We start from the raw sequence: 17,583 nt of genomic DNA on the forward strand, positions 1-17,583 counted from the left end.
CTGCCATTTTACCCAGTGTCTATGACATCATCCAATCTAACCCATTAAATTATTTCTTAGTGCCTGTTGTTTGTGTCCTTTTTAACATCCTTAAAAACATTAAATTTCCTGTTTGGAATGATTTTCAATCATGTATGAATGCCAGGCAGGCAGACAGAGTAAAAATATTATCTCACTCCTCTCTGCGCATGTGCGGCACACATTCACAGACAAAGTCCTGTAAAATGGCAAACTTGTCTCCCGATTCATGTTCAGATTCGTGTCCAAAATATAAAATTTTATTTAAATCAGTTGTCCCTCAATCATAAACTGATAAGACAGAGAGACATGTTGGTAGTGGTGGAGGAGTGGGGGGGGGGATGGGCAACAGAAATGAACCAATTTCTTAACCCTGCTTTTCACTTCATGTGCGTGTGGTAATTGCCTTTGTTACCAAGCTAATAGCGTGCGGACACATTTTATATCAGATATTGTACAACATTGCGATTATAATAGCAAAGTTTGAAATTATGGCAATGCCAAGACAAAATTATGGCTGAACATTAATAGAAAACTTCATATGGTGATGGTATGGTACAGATGTTGCGCTGTGTGTTCACCGACTGCGCAGGAACATACCCTGGGCGAGGAGCACGCCAGCCCTTGATGGGGGACAGATGGCCGTCAGAGAGGGCAAGACGAAGAGGAAGTTGAGGAAACCAAACATGCAGGGTGAGCGTGGTCGAGAGAGTTTCCAGTGACAAAAGTAACGAAGCCCGGGTCGAGCCGCCGCGCTCGCGGCCCTCCAGCACCGCAGATTGGCAGTTGGCTGATACCTGAAGGCAGAGGCCACCATGTCATACTATTTAAACTTACCATGCAGACACCAAGAATACATGCTCACAGACATATAAAAAATTTTTTTTATCAACTTGAGTTGAAAATATCTTTGAATGTTTGTTGAATATCTCAAAGATACAATGAAGTACTTTGACAGCATGGCACATGAGGATGGTAGAGCACTTACTTTTGAGCTGTAGAATGTAGATTTGATTCTCAACCTGACAATTACTTGTCAAACTGGATTGTCAGGATACCCTAGAGGCACGTACACTCACCTCTGAGCTGTCTTGTCTGTTTCAATCTCGGTCTAGTTATCAACTGTCATCACGGTGCTTTACAGGCAGTGTAAGACAACAATGTGAAGACAACCATCCGTCCCTCGGATGGACGTTAATCTGGGTGTCCCATCTGCTGGTATTAGTTGGTGGACGTCAAAGATCCCATGTTGTCCTTCACAAAGAGGAATTGTGCAGGGAAACTGAAGCACTAATTATAGTAAGTGACTAGCTTAGCACACGTAAAACATCTGGTGCAGAAACACTACGGCGTGTTGTACGTTTCAGGTGCGCTCATTCAGGGAAAGTGAATATTACAAATTAAGAACTATGAGTGAGATTTCATCTTATATATTATTTCCGAGTTTGCGGTTTCGTGTCGCGCTATCTTCGACTTTGTTCTGCGCTCGAGTAACGTGATATTCGGCTTACATTATCTCAAAGACCATATGAGGTGCATGGTACAAAAAAAAGTAAATAAAATGGTTCTGAAACAGTGAAATCATATTCCACTTACTGCATTAAAGTAAAATTACTACTGATACTCTGCATCAGTTCCTTTCTCAAACACACCCACCCCAACATGTCACGCAGAGCGTGGGTTATGCTGGTGAAAAATTAGACAAAACTTCACTGGATTGTCAGCTTGCATCGGGCTAATGAAACATTCAATCATTCTCCTTGTCAAGAGCTTGTTAGGAAAACCATACGAAAGGCATAAACCAAGATTGAATTGAGATAATTAATTAGAGCTTCAAGATATTCGTGACGGAACTGTAAGTATCGGTGCACTATACTTCCCATTTGAATCAACACAAAACATATCAGAATGCAGGGAAAGTTTGGGAATGCATAAGTAACTTAACAAACAGAGATAAAAAAATAAAAATTCAGTAGCCGGCATTTTAGGGGCAGATAGGAGGTAATCAGGAAGAGCGATGCTACGAGCATAGTTCAAGGATACTGTGTACCTTTACATTCTGGATAAAACGGTACTTGGTGGAACCCATACCTCCACCCTGCTGAACAGTTGACGTTTTCTATCCAAATGATTGGCAAGATCTGCATTCTGACTTTAACTGAAATCTCATCACCTTGTTCTTGTCACCCACCCAACTCATCAACCTACTTTTGTCATAATCCATCCACATCTTTTTTGAGATAGCATGCTATATTTCGTTTTTGGCCATATCTCTCAATAATGATTAATCACTTGTAGATTCAAAAAAATTACGCATCTGGATCCGAATCTTTACCAAAATCGAATCAGTTCGCCCTTGTTACATACGCAACCTCTCCACCAAGTTCCATCCGAATTCTTATGCAACATTTTGGGATGTCCTGCTGACAGACAAACAGACAAGCAGACAGGGGTGAAAACACAACCTCCGTCCACCTTCGTTGGTGGAGGTAAAAATCAAAAGGTACCCAAAGGTTGAGATCACATCACCTATTGTTCAAGGTGCGTCCTGCTTCCCCACTATAGATGTACATAAACAACTATCCCAACGATGTGGTAGCACGTCATTTCCATCTGAATATAAATCTCAAGGATGGGAACATAGCCATTTCATAACACGTGCTTTGATGTCTTCATAATTCATAAAGTTAACGTTTCGATTTTTTTTTTTGTGTAAATGGATAAAATCCATAAGATGGCATGTCGTTTTGGCTGCTTGGGGAACGATTTGGTACTTCCAAGCAGTGGCCAGGCACCGATATGTGTGAGAGCGAGAATCATCGTGCGGTGAAGTCACACCTCTAGACAGCATACCTGACCATCGTTCTTGTATTATCATGCAATATTTGTTCTCCAAAGTTGAAATAATTACGCATGAATTATACTGCGGAGGTCCCATAACGCCATACGTTTTCAGTGGTGGCACCCCAAAAATGTCGCTCGTCCACAATGGCTTGTTTTGTCAAATCATGGACTCAAATTGCATCACGGGCCACATATTTTTAAACGATGATCTCCCTCTCTCTCTCTCTCTCTGGTAGCATTCCAGGAGCTCTGCTGCAATGCCCACACAAGTTGCATTTTGAGGAAACGTGATGTCCTTTATTAATAGCTACCTTTGTCCTGAATTGATTGAATTTTAAGTGAGAAGGAATCATTTTTCATCAGTTGCAACACCGTCATCCAATTCCTGTTCAGTTTCACGTATGGTTACCTGGCGATTCTTCAAAATGATGTCGCCAACAACTTTAATGTTTCCTTGAGTGACAGCAGTTGGTTTCACGGGCGAATTCTCAAGATCGCTCACAAATTCATGTCTATATTTGGAACTCACGTCACCATCTGTTTAAAGGTATACATGAGCAAATTGTGCAGACAAGTCTTTTATGACTTTCATCTGGTTGTATGTCCTCCTACACAAGGAACTTAATGGAAAACTGATGGGCTGTACACAAAATACGACTCTTTTGGCAGTTTTTTTTTTAACACGTACCTACCCCTGTGATGCTCGGTGATGCTTTTCCTGACCCCCCCACGAGAAAAAAACACAAATGTGATTGAATGAGAGCAATGTCACCTTTTAAACTTTTTCCTATCAGCTTCCGTTCTGCAAGTCCTTTTATCGGTGGCATCCGACAGCTCAGTCAATGAGATAGTGTGGCTCTTCAGCTCCCTCCAAATTTTACAACCTTCATGTTGAACTTCCTGCTTCCTCCTTTTGAGAAAAGTCCTCTCGGAGCTTTGAATTAATGACTTGAACAGCACCTCTTATCTGCCATTTTTGAATGAATTCAACTGAAAGAAAGGTCGTTCTAAATTGACACATCCTGTCGTGGTGAAAGGAAATCCAAGGTGGCTACGTCCATGAAGATTTTGTCACATAGCTGTGGCTCTGACACCACCCCCTCCCCCGTGACACTCTGTGATGCTCTGAGAAACACCCCCACGACCACCAAAGCGCAACGTATTTTGCATACAGCTCCTCATTGTGTTTCACAGCAGACATTACCATGTACTGTAAGTCACCAAATTAGTTTTACCCAAATTTATATGATCATGGTTGATAACACTTACTGTATAAGTTGTTCATTTCCATTACAAAATAATTGGAGCCTGGTGTTGGCTCGGTGGTTAGGGTGGCGGCTTGGGATCCTAGGGTCCTGAGTTTAAGCGCCGTCGGCCGCTGAATTAATACACCAGGGGGTTGACTCAGCCTGTCATCCTTCCGAGGTCGGCGAAATGAGTACCAGTTCCAGTGTGTGCACTGGTAGAGGGGTACTGCATCAGCGACACAGTCGTGCTTCAAGAAATGATAGCTAAGCTGCCATACGACCACCACCACGAAATAATTCAGCATTGACGTATGAATTTCAAATGATCCACAGATGATAAAAACAAAGGTGTGTGTGTCAACCTTGAGCTGCTCTCGTGCATCATCCTCCCGGCTCACAAGAACATGGGGAAAAGTTTGTCCGGGTGCAATGAGTGTGCGTGCGTTTGTGCACACATGATCAAGCTGTCGCGAGCTTTTGCGGAACCATCTGCCTGGTGCTAATTCTGTGTTAAATGGGGAAAAAAAGAGCAATTTAAATGATTCCCCGGCGGAGTTGGATGTCACCGTGAAAAAGGAGCCCGCAAAGAAGTATCATCTTCAGGATCAAGCGACCACGGATAAAATGGAAAGGTGTATTTTGAAATATATCGTGAAATAATGTAAATTTAAACGCTCTTTCTGTGATCACACACACAGTCTTATAAGACTTGCATCTTGCTTCAAGTTTGATGAACACGAATGTTTCAAGTCGTAATGTACATAGATGGCAAAGCACAGAGTTCCTATAACAAGTGTAATCCATGCACAATGGTTGGAGATGCAAACACCAGGTATGCCTCACACCTGTGGCTATCACCTAGTGCTGGCTGCGAAGGGAATTTTTAATGATCGTAAAAGGCAGTTATTGGTATATTGTCCATTTCATGTATTCTTCTTCAGATATAAAACTAATGACTGTTCTTCCTCGCTTAATGCGAGAAAACAAGTTGCATGGAAATCCGAATGTTCCGTTATCAGGAAAGATGAAATACTGCGTCCAGTTATGGCTTTGTTCTGGCGATGGTCGAGTCACAGTCCATAAGACAAAATCGATCACAAACAATGATGGAGCAGAGTATAAACTCGTCGGCAAATAAAATGCGACAGAGAAGATGCGATTCAAGCTTGACTTGCCAGTTCAAGATCACAATATACGAGGATAAAATGGAGTTTGAAGGCTTTGGGGATGTCATCTGTTCTCGCCTCACACCCCCACAGCCATAAAAATGCAGTAAGTCATTATAATGAATTATGGACACATCCCCACGCCCTGTCATTGCTTTTCAGGATTTGAATCAACCGGTATAGCTCCGACAAGGGTTTATAAAAGGACAAAGAAAATTCCATTGAACGTTCATGGTGGAGCGAGGAGAATCCAGGAAAAATGTGTGCGGTCCAACACGCCTGTGCCTTAACCGTCGTACCTCCCACAACCCTTGCACGGTCAGCAGCGTGCAATGAACTCAAAAGGGATTCTTGTCAAAAAGACAACCGAGCAAACCTCAAAACAGGAAAAGGAAGGAGCAAGTTGATGAGGATGGAGCAAGTTGATGAGGATGGAGCTGTCTTGCATGGAAGAAAATTAAATTGAGAATGTTTTCTTTGATCGATATGTGATTTCACAATCTCACACACAAATAAATTCCATAAATATTAGAAGTGTACCAAAAAAATTTATGATCGTATCAAACAAATTAAGTGGGGAGAAAACTGTTCCATCCATGTTCATGTTAGCAAACAATGGCCATTGTATGGCTCGCTTTTAGAGGAAGGGGCAAGCTGAAAACCACACAAGCGGCTTCTCATCGTAGAGACGATGCTTACCCCACCTGAGGGTACTGAAAATGGTGAGGCCATAAAAAGGTTACAAAATGGTGGGTGGTGATACCACCCTGAATTGGCTGATAAAAAAAGCAACCAACTGTTGGTTGAATTCAAAGTTTCCCTTCTCCAAGGTGGGTAACCTATAGCTATACCATGGCGGTCGAGGCCCACCTCCCCATAGCATTCTAGGTGTGAGGCAACATAAAGTTGCGGTACACATCTCCACCATTTGTTGAAACGGTCAGCATGAGAACCTGAGCAGTAGGAGTTGGGAAGGAAGAGGCTATTTGAGATGCTGTTCAGAAGGATAACCTGCCTCAGTTGATCCTTGCTCTTTGGCGCACTCTTTTTGAAAGGTCCATGGAATCTTTAACATCAACCGCTGATTGCTAAAAGAGAGGGTGTCAGTCCACCCTTGGTTGCTAATTTAATTAGTCTTAACATCCGAATGAAGGATAGCATAGTCATTGATGTAACACCTTGCCTGCAAAGCACGAGGTAGGAAGTTAATAGTCGGATTCAGTATCAAATTCAGATTATGAAGACTGTCGTCGAAATCCGAGCTGTCATGCCAGTCCCCATCAATTAATAAAACAAACAACAAAAACAAAACCACACACACACACACACACACACACACACACACACACACACACACACACACACACACACACACACACACACACACACACACACACACACACACACACACACACACACACACACACACACACACACACACACACACCACGATTCCTCCATGGACACAAAACCAATTCCTGCAAGTTGAGCCAACGGCAGCTCCTCGCTGTTTATATGCCGGTGTCTGTCGCTCCGACCCACACTTGTAATTCTTACTATCAAGCCTCCTTTCTTGACCGACCATGCACACTACAGACAATGCACCTGAGTGTTAATTTTTCTGTTCCATGAGATACGTATACCGCAGCCACTCGATAGATAGCTTGCCATTTCGCCTTTGATCCTGTGGTTTATTCAGAGGAATTGTCCTCTGCCCCATACTTCTCTCTTTCAGTTCCTTGCGGATCTCATCCTTCCATCGCCCATGAAGGATGCCCTGAGGATAAGAGTCAGTCACCAAAGTGAAAGGGCTAATCTTGGGTATGTGCTCATTCGGCCTGCAGAATAGATGGGCTGATCACACAAGGGGGGGCATTTGGAAGCTTTCCGGGTCTCTCCAATGCTGTCTGACCTCCTGGGATGTGGTATGCTCCGTGTACTGCTCCCTTTATGAGAGAATGGTATCAATGCATTTCTGGTGGAAGGAGTCACTGAACTAAGATGTTTGAACTCAGTGACACTCTCAATTTCATGCGCCCCTTCGTACTTGAGAATAGATGGGACAAACATGTGCACATAGTAATAACCACAAAATAAATCCAGAGCCAATCAAGAAGAGGGTCCTGAGTGCCATATACAGATTTTTTTTTCCTATGGCTTCGCTAACGTAATGATGTGAAACATCATAATGAGAAAATCCAGACGATCGTAAAAAACAATCCCAAAATACCCTGAGCATGCATCACCTGATCGTCTTGTGTTCTTATATTTATTTTCAAAAATTAAACCTTGCAAGTTGGGAAAAGTTGAAGGAGTGTTTGTCCTTAAGTACACGAGGTGTCTTTCAATTATATAGCTCAGCCAGCTGCTCAGGGGCAGGACGTCCAAGTTAAAAAAAAAACGTTCATGCGGCAAATAACGAATTCTAAAATCGTTATATTAATTGTAATCATATCTGAGTATTTTGGACCATGTTATAAATAACTCCATCAGTACTGAGCTCTTTCATGAAAGGTGAAAACAAATGGACTTTCTCAACGCTCGCATCCAAGCCAATGGACAGCAGTTGATGCCTTGAGAAACCTTACCATGACCACAATCCCTGAAGATGCGGCTTGGTTAGTTTCCCATCACCTGTATGTTACACGGGGTTAAATGTGCACAAATGTCATGTCCCTTACAGCAGACATACCTGAAGTAGCGACGCGCAGAGGAAAAATAAACTTGGTGTGAGGGTAAATCTGCACGACCTCACCACGTTTCAAAACACCAATGTGTAGCGTCAGTCACCTCTTATGAAAGCAAGCATCGACGAGATGATCCCCGAAGGTATGTAGATCATATTTTCTGGAGCAAAGACTGCACGTGCATCGAAAGCAGATCTCGACACTAGCGTGATACACCGTGTTTTGTTTCTCATTAAAAAAAAAAAAAGTTTGGTAAAACACATGGATAAACAAGGGAATTTTGGTGCAGGAGTACACCATTTGGCCCATCATCCCTGAGCTGCAACAACCCAGGTATCATCACCCAGCCACACACAAGCTGATATCACCTTACCCCTCCATCCCCAATGCATCCATGTACCTATCTAAATTCCATTTGAACTTATCTACCCCACTCCGCTGCCACTACCTTTCCGGGGAGATCATTCCATGCATTGACCACTCTCCGAATGAAAGACCCCTGCCTTAAAACTGTCTAGCTCGCATCTTCTTTACTCTCAAGCTATATGGCTACCCTATTCATGCAAGATTGTCCACTCTGCTGAAAAACTCCACTTCACATGTCTGTTCCACACCCTTCATCGTCTTAAACATCTCTATCAGATCCCCTCGCAACCACCTCCTTTGCAATGTATAAAGCCCTGCCTCCTTCATCGACTCTTCTTAGCTTAGTCGAGCTCGCCCTGGAATCAGTCATTCGATGCTGTACCCTCTCTATGGTAGCTACAGTATGTCCTTCCTCAGATGTGGTGATGGAAACTGCACACAATATTTTTGGTGAGATTTTTTTCACTACATTCCTAAACACTGTTAAAACGACTGCTTTTTGACTTATAGTTTAGCCCTCTATGAATACAACATAAAACCCTGTTTGCTTTACCTATAGCTGCCTGGAATTGTCCTGTCTGCTTCCCTCCTGTCACCTCCTGAATCCATTACCACCCCGAGATTCTTCTCCTGTGTGACATGCTCCAAGATACATATAATCTCTATTGTTATTATCCTTACCAAACCAGAATGGTGTTGGCATAGTGGTTAGGGTGGTTGCTTGGATCCTCGGGGTTTGAGTTCAAACCCTGTTGTTTGTTGAATTAACACTAGGTGGGGTAGACTCGGCCTGTCGTGGTCAGAAAAATTAGAAAATTTAGTACTGGGGCACAGCATCAGCAGCACAGCTGCGTCCCTAACCAATGAGGCAACCAGGTGTGTGTGTGTGTGTGTGTGTGTGTGTGTGTGTGTGTGTGTGTGTGTGTGTGTGTGTGTGTGTGGTCTGAAACTTTGTTTGCACACCAAGGGAATGCATAAATGAAAATTGGGTGTTTTTGTGAATAAAAAACGCCTTTTGAAGATAATACTGTTTAATTAACGGCCTTATTTAATTATATCCTTTATCAAGGCTCATCCTTGGTCACCTCGCTGTCCCATCGCTGGGGGGTCTTAATTCGCCATTAATTTTTTGGTCTGCCTTCATTATCCACCCATCACTTCGACATCGATACATTTTTTTTTAAAAACTAGAAGGGCACTCGGTAGAGCGAATACCTCCTCCCCGTAATACCTGATCCACAAGAACATATCAGGCCCAACACATTTTTGAAATATCAGACAGACAGAGAAACAAACGGACCTAAATGCAATACCTCCATCTCGATTCCCACTAAATCTCCTTCGGTGAGGGCAACAATTGCTTGGCATCCTTTTTGTGGAATACAGTGATGTCATTGACTTCCAAGTCGACAGAAGGTGGCTGAATGCAAATGATCAGTTGAACAGAGTGAAAGAGGGTATGCGACAGTGGCAGGTCTATCGTTGTCAGAATGTAGTCTCTGGTTGCCAGAAACCCCCACACCTTCTCTGGTAAGAAAGACAGTTTCCAGGAATGGTCAGGTGTGAGAGGACGAGGTAGGGACAATGAGCGTGCGGTTGGGTAGCGAGATTTGGAAGCAAAGACAGTTAGTGTCTAAGAAATACTACTGAAGTTTTTATTCTGTGATATCTTCAAGCGATGTACTTCACCAACCCCCCCTCTCCCTTTCCGCCCCCTGTCACCCCTCTATCCCCTCCCATCTATTTCCACTGCACCATATTCCCCACACTGATCTATGACTCACCTTTTTCTCCCACAGTGGCATAACCATACACAATGTTAACTGAGACTGGTGTTCAGTAAACATCATCCTTTAAGTTGGTGGTGGCAGTCTCACAAAGCTTACAATATCGATTGAATCGCAGGTAAAAGGTTGTACAACAGGCTCACCTTGATGTGAGAGAAAGTAGGCAAAAGCAATGATACAAAATCTGAGCTTGTGCTTAAAAATTCCTTCCATCCATCAGTTGTGACGTGTCAAAGCTACACACAAAGGATTAACTTGAAAGATCAAAAAAAAATTTTTTTTTTGAAAGATCAAAAACAAACTACACGTTTCACCATACGTAGACAGTGTGGGAACAGTGATGCGATATTAGGGTTCACTTACAAGGAGCTTCAACACCGGACGAGGCCATTCGGCCCATTACGCCTGTGCAATGCTTGCCAACACATGGTTGTTTGTCCATGGTCCATGCTCTCCTTTTCAAATGCCCATCGTCAAGTAAGGAAGCAGCACATACCATTTTCAAAGTCCTTTTGGTACGACTCCGCCGACATTCGAACCACGGATGTCCCAGACTCAGTGCGGATGCTTCCAACCATTAAGTCACCGAGTCTAGTTAAAGTGAGATGATGGAATAATATCTAGTGGTGGAAAGAAGGCATTGTGATGTAACTAACAATGTGAATAAGCATGTAAACACTGTTTGTAAAAGCTAGTTAATCACACAGATCATGTGATTTTGCTCCATTTTCCTCCAGCAATTGTAACGCCCCCCAAGGGTGCACGACACACAAGGATCCGAGGCTGGAACAGGTTGTAAAATACGCATCGTACAACGCTTGTCATTTGCATGCAAACGTGATGGGTTTGCAAAACCAAAACGATCTGGAAGATGTCCCACAGAACGTGGCACAAAAGTATTCTCTGTGATGACAATGATGGGGCACGAAGGGATCCACTGGACACTTAAGGCGAGTACCATACGCTGTAAAATGTAAATGTGTAATAAGGTGAAAGAGTGCTGCAAATGTTTGCGGTATAACTTGTAGAACCCTTTAATATTATCAGCTAATGTGATAAAAGGCAATGCCACCATTTTTACAAGGGGGCACAAGACATTATGGTCACCCTGTAGATGATGAGGGAGCATCCTGACAGTAAGCATCCTCACCAAGGTACCAATGAAATAGTTGCTGCGCATCTGCAGAGTGTGCTGCAGGATATCTCAAGTTCAGAAGCGTGTTCATGCAAACTGTCTCCAAGGCCGTCGCACATTGTGATGCATTTGAACACCATATCTCACCAATCCGGGGATGTTCTGCTTCGACGAAGGGCTAATGCATGAAACGTCAGCTTCTCCTTGTTTCCCACCATGGTTTGTTAGCATACCTCGATAAACGTTCTGTTGAATTCATCAATTCATTATCTCGACAATAATTTATCAGCTCGATTAAGTAATCCTCTCAAAATATTTACTGAAGCCGATGATGCAACAGTTGTTCTGTGAAATGGCAAAAAAGGGAATTTTATGTTTTGTATCCCCACTGATAGACCAGATCCGGATCCAGACTTGAACCAAAATCTAATCAATTCGTCCTTGTCACGCGCCAAACTGTTTCACCAAGTTACTTCCAAATCGGTCAACAAGATTTTGAGATATCCTTCTCACAGACAAACAAACAGACAGACAGACAGACAGAACAGGCAGATATGTGTATAAACAGACACAAATGTAGGTATACATATATGGCTTGACCGATACAAAATCAGAGAGAGAGAGAGAGTGTGAGGGTGAGAAAGAGTAGAGAAGAGAGAAGAGGATTCCTCCAGCTTATTGACTGTCTGATTCAATGACCATCCAGATCATCAGCTGGGAACCATCCAACATTGAGGTTTCGACCCTGCAATCCCAGAATCTCTCCAAATATCAGGACCACAACCTAAGTTGTGCCCGACCATCATCCGATCAGACAAAGAGAGGGAGAGGAATAAAAAGAAAAAAATAAATAGATAAAACGTTATCGCTTAACGGAAGATGTCTCATCAATGTAATGCATTGGTTCGAGCAGATATCCAAGATAGACGAATGAGGACGTCGAAGAAACATTTATACTGAAGATCACTGGATAGGGCAGCACATACCTGTTCTCGAGCTTTGTTACAATTGGTGAACCCACTTATAAAAAAAACAAGAAGATTATCAGCAAAATCAAGCACACAGCGAAAGAAAACAAAGTTGTGACTTTAACCGACAATGGCGACTTCTTGACCCTTTCAAGAAGGGATGTTGGAGGCCACGAGAATGAGCAAACAAAAACGCTCTTGTTGATCGAGTCCTCCATGGAAGACTAAAGCCAGTTCCACACCGGAACCATAATACTTCTCATCGATTCTGCAACCAAAGCACTCTCAACATCACGCCACGGAATTGCGTGCCACTGCTTATCCGCCTCTGTGCAAGGAGATGCACAACAAGGTTTTCACATTTAGAAATGTCCTGTTTATGATAACCCCGATGGGGCTGTTGCTCTGTTTTCATCAACAATGGCTTCACTAATTATAATTATGATGACGATCGAGACTGTTGTCTCGGATCTCGTTGTTGTGAAGAAGATATTGAATGCAGAAGCTAGCAAGGCGAAGCAAATGCGAACGATTTCCCATCGAATCTCCACAAAATCTCTCCGAATTCTTGCAATAAATCTGTTGAATGTGTGATGTCCCCCTCTTCCCGGTTAAATAGTCGCTGTTTTTTTTTTTGCAAGTTTACCTTCTGTTTACAATAGTGAATGAAAAAGAGCACAATCAGGATTTATTTAACAACTGATCATAGTTTACAAAAATGCAAGTGATAGATAAATACATCACAATTTACACGGCGGATCACTGGAAACTGGAGCCCCGTCTATCTCGAAAGCAATGGGTTGTGGAACTGTAAGCAATTGGTAGGGTCAATGCACCATAGGCAAACATGCTATTTAGTTGCATGCAACCAAGTTGTGCCCACTGATCACTCAGGTATGGATCATGCTCTACACAATGGTAGAAAAGGACGATTTCAAAGGGATGGATCTAGACTAGTCGCTCTCAACATATTACCACTTAATGAGGGCCACTTCTATTATATGACACATGCGCAGGTTTTGAAATGCTAAGTAGTTTGCACATGCTTCCCCACACATATGGGTGCAAACCCTGCACCTCCTGCTAATTAAACAAAGTACGTTGCGTTTCATTTCGTGCAATCTTGAAATGGTTATTTGCTCGAATATTATATTTTTCTTGCAAAGCGAACTGAGTTATAAAGCGCAAGCACTGTTTCCCTCTCTGGGATACGTCTGTGAGTCACAGGATGAGAACCCCCCCCCCCAACTACCTCCTTAAGATAAAATCGAAATGAGAGGGGAAGGAAGGTTTGCAGTCGGGATAGTGGAACATACAAAATCTGATTATGCTACATATGAAACAAAATTAAGTGAGAAAGACAAAAGCAGAAAGAATATCGGGCGAGGGAACTTGATTCGATGGAGGATTTGAAGAAGCGGTGCATACTCAATAGCAAGAAACGTCAGAAAGCAATGAAGCAGTGAAAAGTGATTTAATGAAGGAGTAGTGAAACGAAGTTGAATGAAAAATTGAGAGTAATGGGGAGTAAATAAAGGAATGTAACTATTTACAGTGGATTGTAGCCCACTGAGAATAGATGAGGATTTAATGGGAAGAATTGACAAAATTGAGGAAGGGTTCCGATGAAGCGCTTGAATGTCATTCGATCCAGTACGTTATAAATAGACAAGGTGGGATGCGTTTTTGGATTTGATTCTGGGGAACGATTCATGCAGGGAAAAGTGGGGTTGAGGCACTTCTATGACGTAACAATCATCATAGATAGTGAAAGCTATGGGCTTCTGCTCGCCGTTTATTTTAAGGAGGGAGGAGAAGGTGTGGTAGAGTCAGGGATGAGGGAGGTTGAGAGTCTGGGAAAGGGGGGTGGGGGAGTTTGAGAGAACATATAAGTAAGATAATGCATGAAATTAACAGGATGTTATTGATTGAGGTATGCGAACCACCATGGAAGCAAGGAGCAGCTGATGTTTCAGGCGTTAACCATTGGCGGAGCAAAAGAGGTAAGACAATTTGGGATCCTGCAGTTTTACAGCAGAGAGCTAAATAAAAATGATTATTAAAGATGGAAATTAAAAATGCATGAAAAAATAATTATTTACATGCAAAGTCAAGAAGGGATGGAGCCAGTGATTGATGAGACAAATTAACAAGTATGAAACACACCTCATTAAATATACCTGCCTCAAGACTTCCTGGTATATTATTTAATAGTGAGGAAACATTATATAACTTACCTCAATCAATAAACTAGCAAACAAACAAGCACGAAAGATGTCATGCATAGCCCAATACTTGAGAAATCCATAAAACAAATTTGACCTGAAAAATAATTGGTGGTTGAATTCAATGACCAAATGTTCAAATCCTCGTCAAATTTAAAATCAATCGGATGAAAATTGATAATTTTAAGAAATTTGGTCTGTGTCAACTTTTTGGCGATGTTGACATTTTGGCCTAAGTTGACCTCAAAAATACTTGTTCATTGAATTTAGTAACCTGATACGCAAATTCTCTTCAAATTTCAAGTCAATGGGATGAAAATTGAGGATTTTAGAAATCTCACCTAAGTCATTGACCTTTGGCCTATGTTGACATTTTTGCCTATGTTGAACTCAAAAATAATTGGTGGTTGAGTTCAGTGAGCTGATATGAAATCCTGTTAAAATTTAAAATCAATCGGATGAAAATTGCCAATTTTAGAAATTTCGGCCTAAGTTGACCTCAAAAACAGTTGGTGGTTGAATTCATTGACCTGATATGCAAATCCTCTTAAAATTTCAAGTCAATCGGATGAAAATTGTGGATTTTAGAAATCGCACCTAAGTCGTTGACCTTTTGCCAATGTTGAAATTTTGGCCTATGTTGACCTCAAAAATAATTGGTGGTTGAATTCAGTGAGTTGATATAAAAATTCTGTTCGAATTTCAAATCAATCGGATGAAAATTGACAATTTTAGAAACAGCCTATGTTGACCTTTTGGCCTACGGGGTGTAACGGAATCCGGATACTGACCAAAAATGTATGTTGCTGTTCTTGGATGGTCATCAACATGCACAAGAAAATTCAGCACAATTGCTTAAAACTGTGGGCAAAAAACACGTGTGACAAATCGACAGACAGACAAACGTGACAGACCAACATACTTTACAAAAAATTTTTTTGCCAAGTAACAAACTAGAAATCACTCAGAGAGCGATACTTTGTGAAAAAGAATAAACTACAATGACACTCGGTAGAGCACATACAGTACCTCCGCCATGCTGAACAGTTTACATTTTGTATCCCACTGATTGGCCGGATCTGAACCAAAATCTGCCCTCCGTCTCAATGGTGATGAATCACTTAAAAAATTATATTATCTGGATCCAGATCCTGACCAAAATCTGCGTTGCTGTCCTTGGCCAGTCACCTACACACAAAAATAATTCAGAAGGGTTTATTGAAAAATGTGGACAAAAATCGTGTGACAACTACAGACACTACAGACAAGCAGACACTACAGACCAACATAACCGGCATAGTGGCGTGCGCCTGTAATCCGGCTACTCGGAGGCTTGGGTTAGAGGATCGCTTGAGGACGGGAGCTCTGCGCTGGGCCGCGCTATGAGAGGGTGTATGGCAGCCCGGAATCATGGCGAAACCTAATCCTTATCCCTGTGTCGTAAGAGGCGACCAGGGTTGCGTCAGGAAGGGCATCCGGCGTAAAACCTATGCCAAATCAGTATGCGGATCATAACAGATGATCCGCTGTGGCGACCCCTTAAGGGAGCAGCCGAAAGACTAACAACAAGAACAACACTACAGACCAACAAACTTGGCAAAATTATTTCGCCAAGTAACAAGCCCCCAAATACATAACATTTGTGCCACACCTTGGAGTTGATGGTTTATGAGATACAAATGTGATCTTTACTAAATGGTGTAAACTAAAAGCCATCATCACTGGAGGGCATTGATTACGACTGCAACAACTACTACCCCGACTGCTACTACTAGTTATTGACATTTCCTGGGTCCAAAATGGACATTTCCTGTGCATATCTGTCATCTGATATGAAAAACAAGCATTCGGGATGAAACCACAACAAGCATCATAAAGTCTATTCCGTAGATCGGTCAGAGGTCGGGATAATCACGTTTCTTGGTCGAAAAAGTGCTGCTACATGTGGCATAGAAGTAGTAGTACTAGTATGACTACAACTACTACTACGACTGCTCCTGCAACTTTAGTTTCCTCAAATATTCATACCTTCTTGTGGGTTCAGTCAGGGAAGGTTTGCGTCGGAAGTGTTTCATGAACCAGCTGGCCAGGCCTAATGTTCATCTGCAGCTAGCTGGGGCAGGAATTTGTAATTGGTCAAGGTCCCTGTGATAACTCACCTATTCTAAATGAATGGCCCAGTGGGATCTTTAAAGTCCACCAACTAATGATCGCAGATGGAATCATGGGACACCCAGCTCAATGACCATCAAAGGGACATTTTGTAGTCAGGCATGAGTCAAACCCAGGCTCAAATGTTCATAGGTAAGTGCACTGACCTTTCACTCACCTGCTGGACTCGTCAGGCTATGATCTGCCTGATAATTAAAAATGGTAGACTGAGCTGGTTGGTCGAGAATGGAAAAGCATCAAAATATATCTGCACATCATGAGTGCGATAACAAAATAAGGGATGGTGCATCCCATGCGTACTGTCTTCAAAGAGAGGTGTTAAGCCCTTTGTTTAACCTGCTTGCACTCTTGTACATTTTAAAGATCACACATATATCGTATCTGGTAAGAACAAGCAATCGGGACGGAACACAAACAAGCAACGTAAAGTCCATAGATCGGTCGGGATAATCACATTTTGGACTTTCCAGGACGTTTCCTGGTCAAAAAAGAACTGCTAGATGTGGAGCATTTCCTTGGCTGCAACATGTGGAATCGTAAGATCAGATGTATTATAAGAGATCAGATGTGTAAAATTTGTTTTCACACACAATAATGTATCGATTAAGGTACAGGAAAGCAACCTCCGTGGTGCCCATTTCGTCCTCTCTCGGGTTCCATATCATTCCAGCTAGCACCCTCGGCCCAGGCATGAAAAGCAAAATATTGAGCGTGAAAAAGCGACTCGTTTTTGGTTTTCCACAAACAATCCAAAGCAATCTCAATAACTGTCAATCGATGACTGGCAAAGAGCTCACCCCGCAGGCTGCAGGGAGCAGATAAACATAAAGTTGCACGAGGTGTACCTGGATAGGTGTAACGCGACACAACGGCTCACAATCACCTTAACATGATTGCATCTCATCAAAAATTGATAATAGCAACTGTGCAGACTGGATCGGGCATTTCAAGTGAAGTGCCATTGGCAG

The 17,583-nt window shown here is 42.4% G+C and overlaps 1 protein-coding gene across 1 annotated transcript in view; it reads right to left on the reverse strand.

Moving 5' to 3' along the window:
* The window catches only part of LOC147011045 (uncharacterized), a 604,759-nt gene that overhangs the window by 52,656 nt on the left and 534,520 nt on the right, over positions 1–17,583 (reverse strand). The window contains exon 5 of the mRNA XM_085858901.1: positions 619–815. Coding sequence (XP_085715027.1) covers positions 619–815 — 197 coding nt within the window. The remainder of the gene's footprint in view (positions 1–618; positions 816–17,583) is intronic.

The sequence above is a fragment of the Eptatretus burgeri genome, chromosome 16 (genome assembly GCF_056783735.1).
Source record: "Eptatretus burgeri isolate ZD-2024b chromosome 16, Ebu_testis_v1, whole genome shotgun sequence".
NCBI classification, from domain to species: domain Eukaryota; kingdom Metazoa; phylum Chordata; class Myxini; order Myxiniformes; family Myxinidae; genus Eptatretus; species Eptatretus burgeri.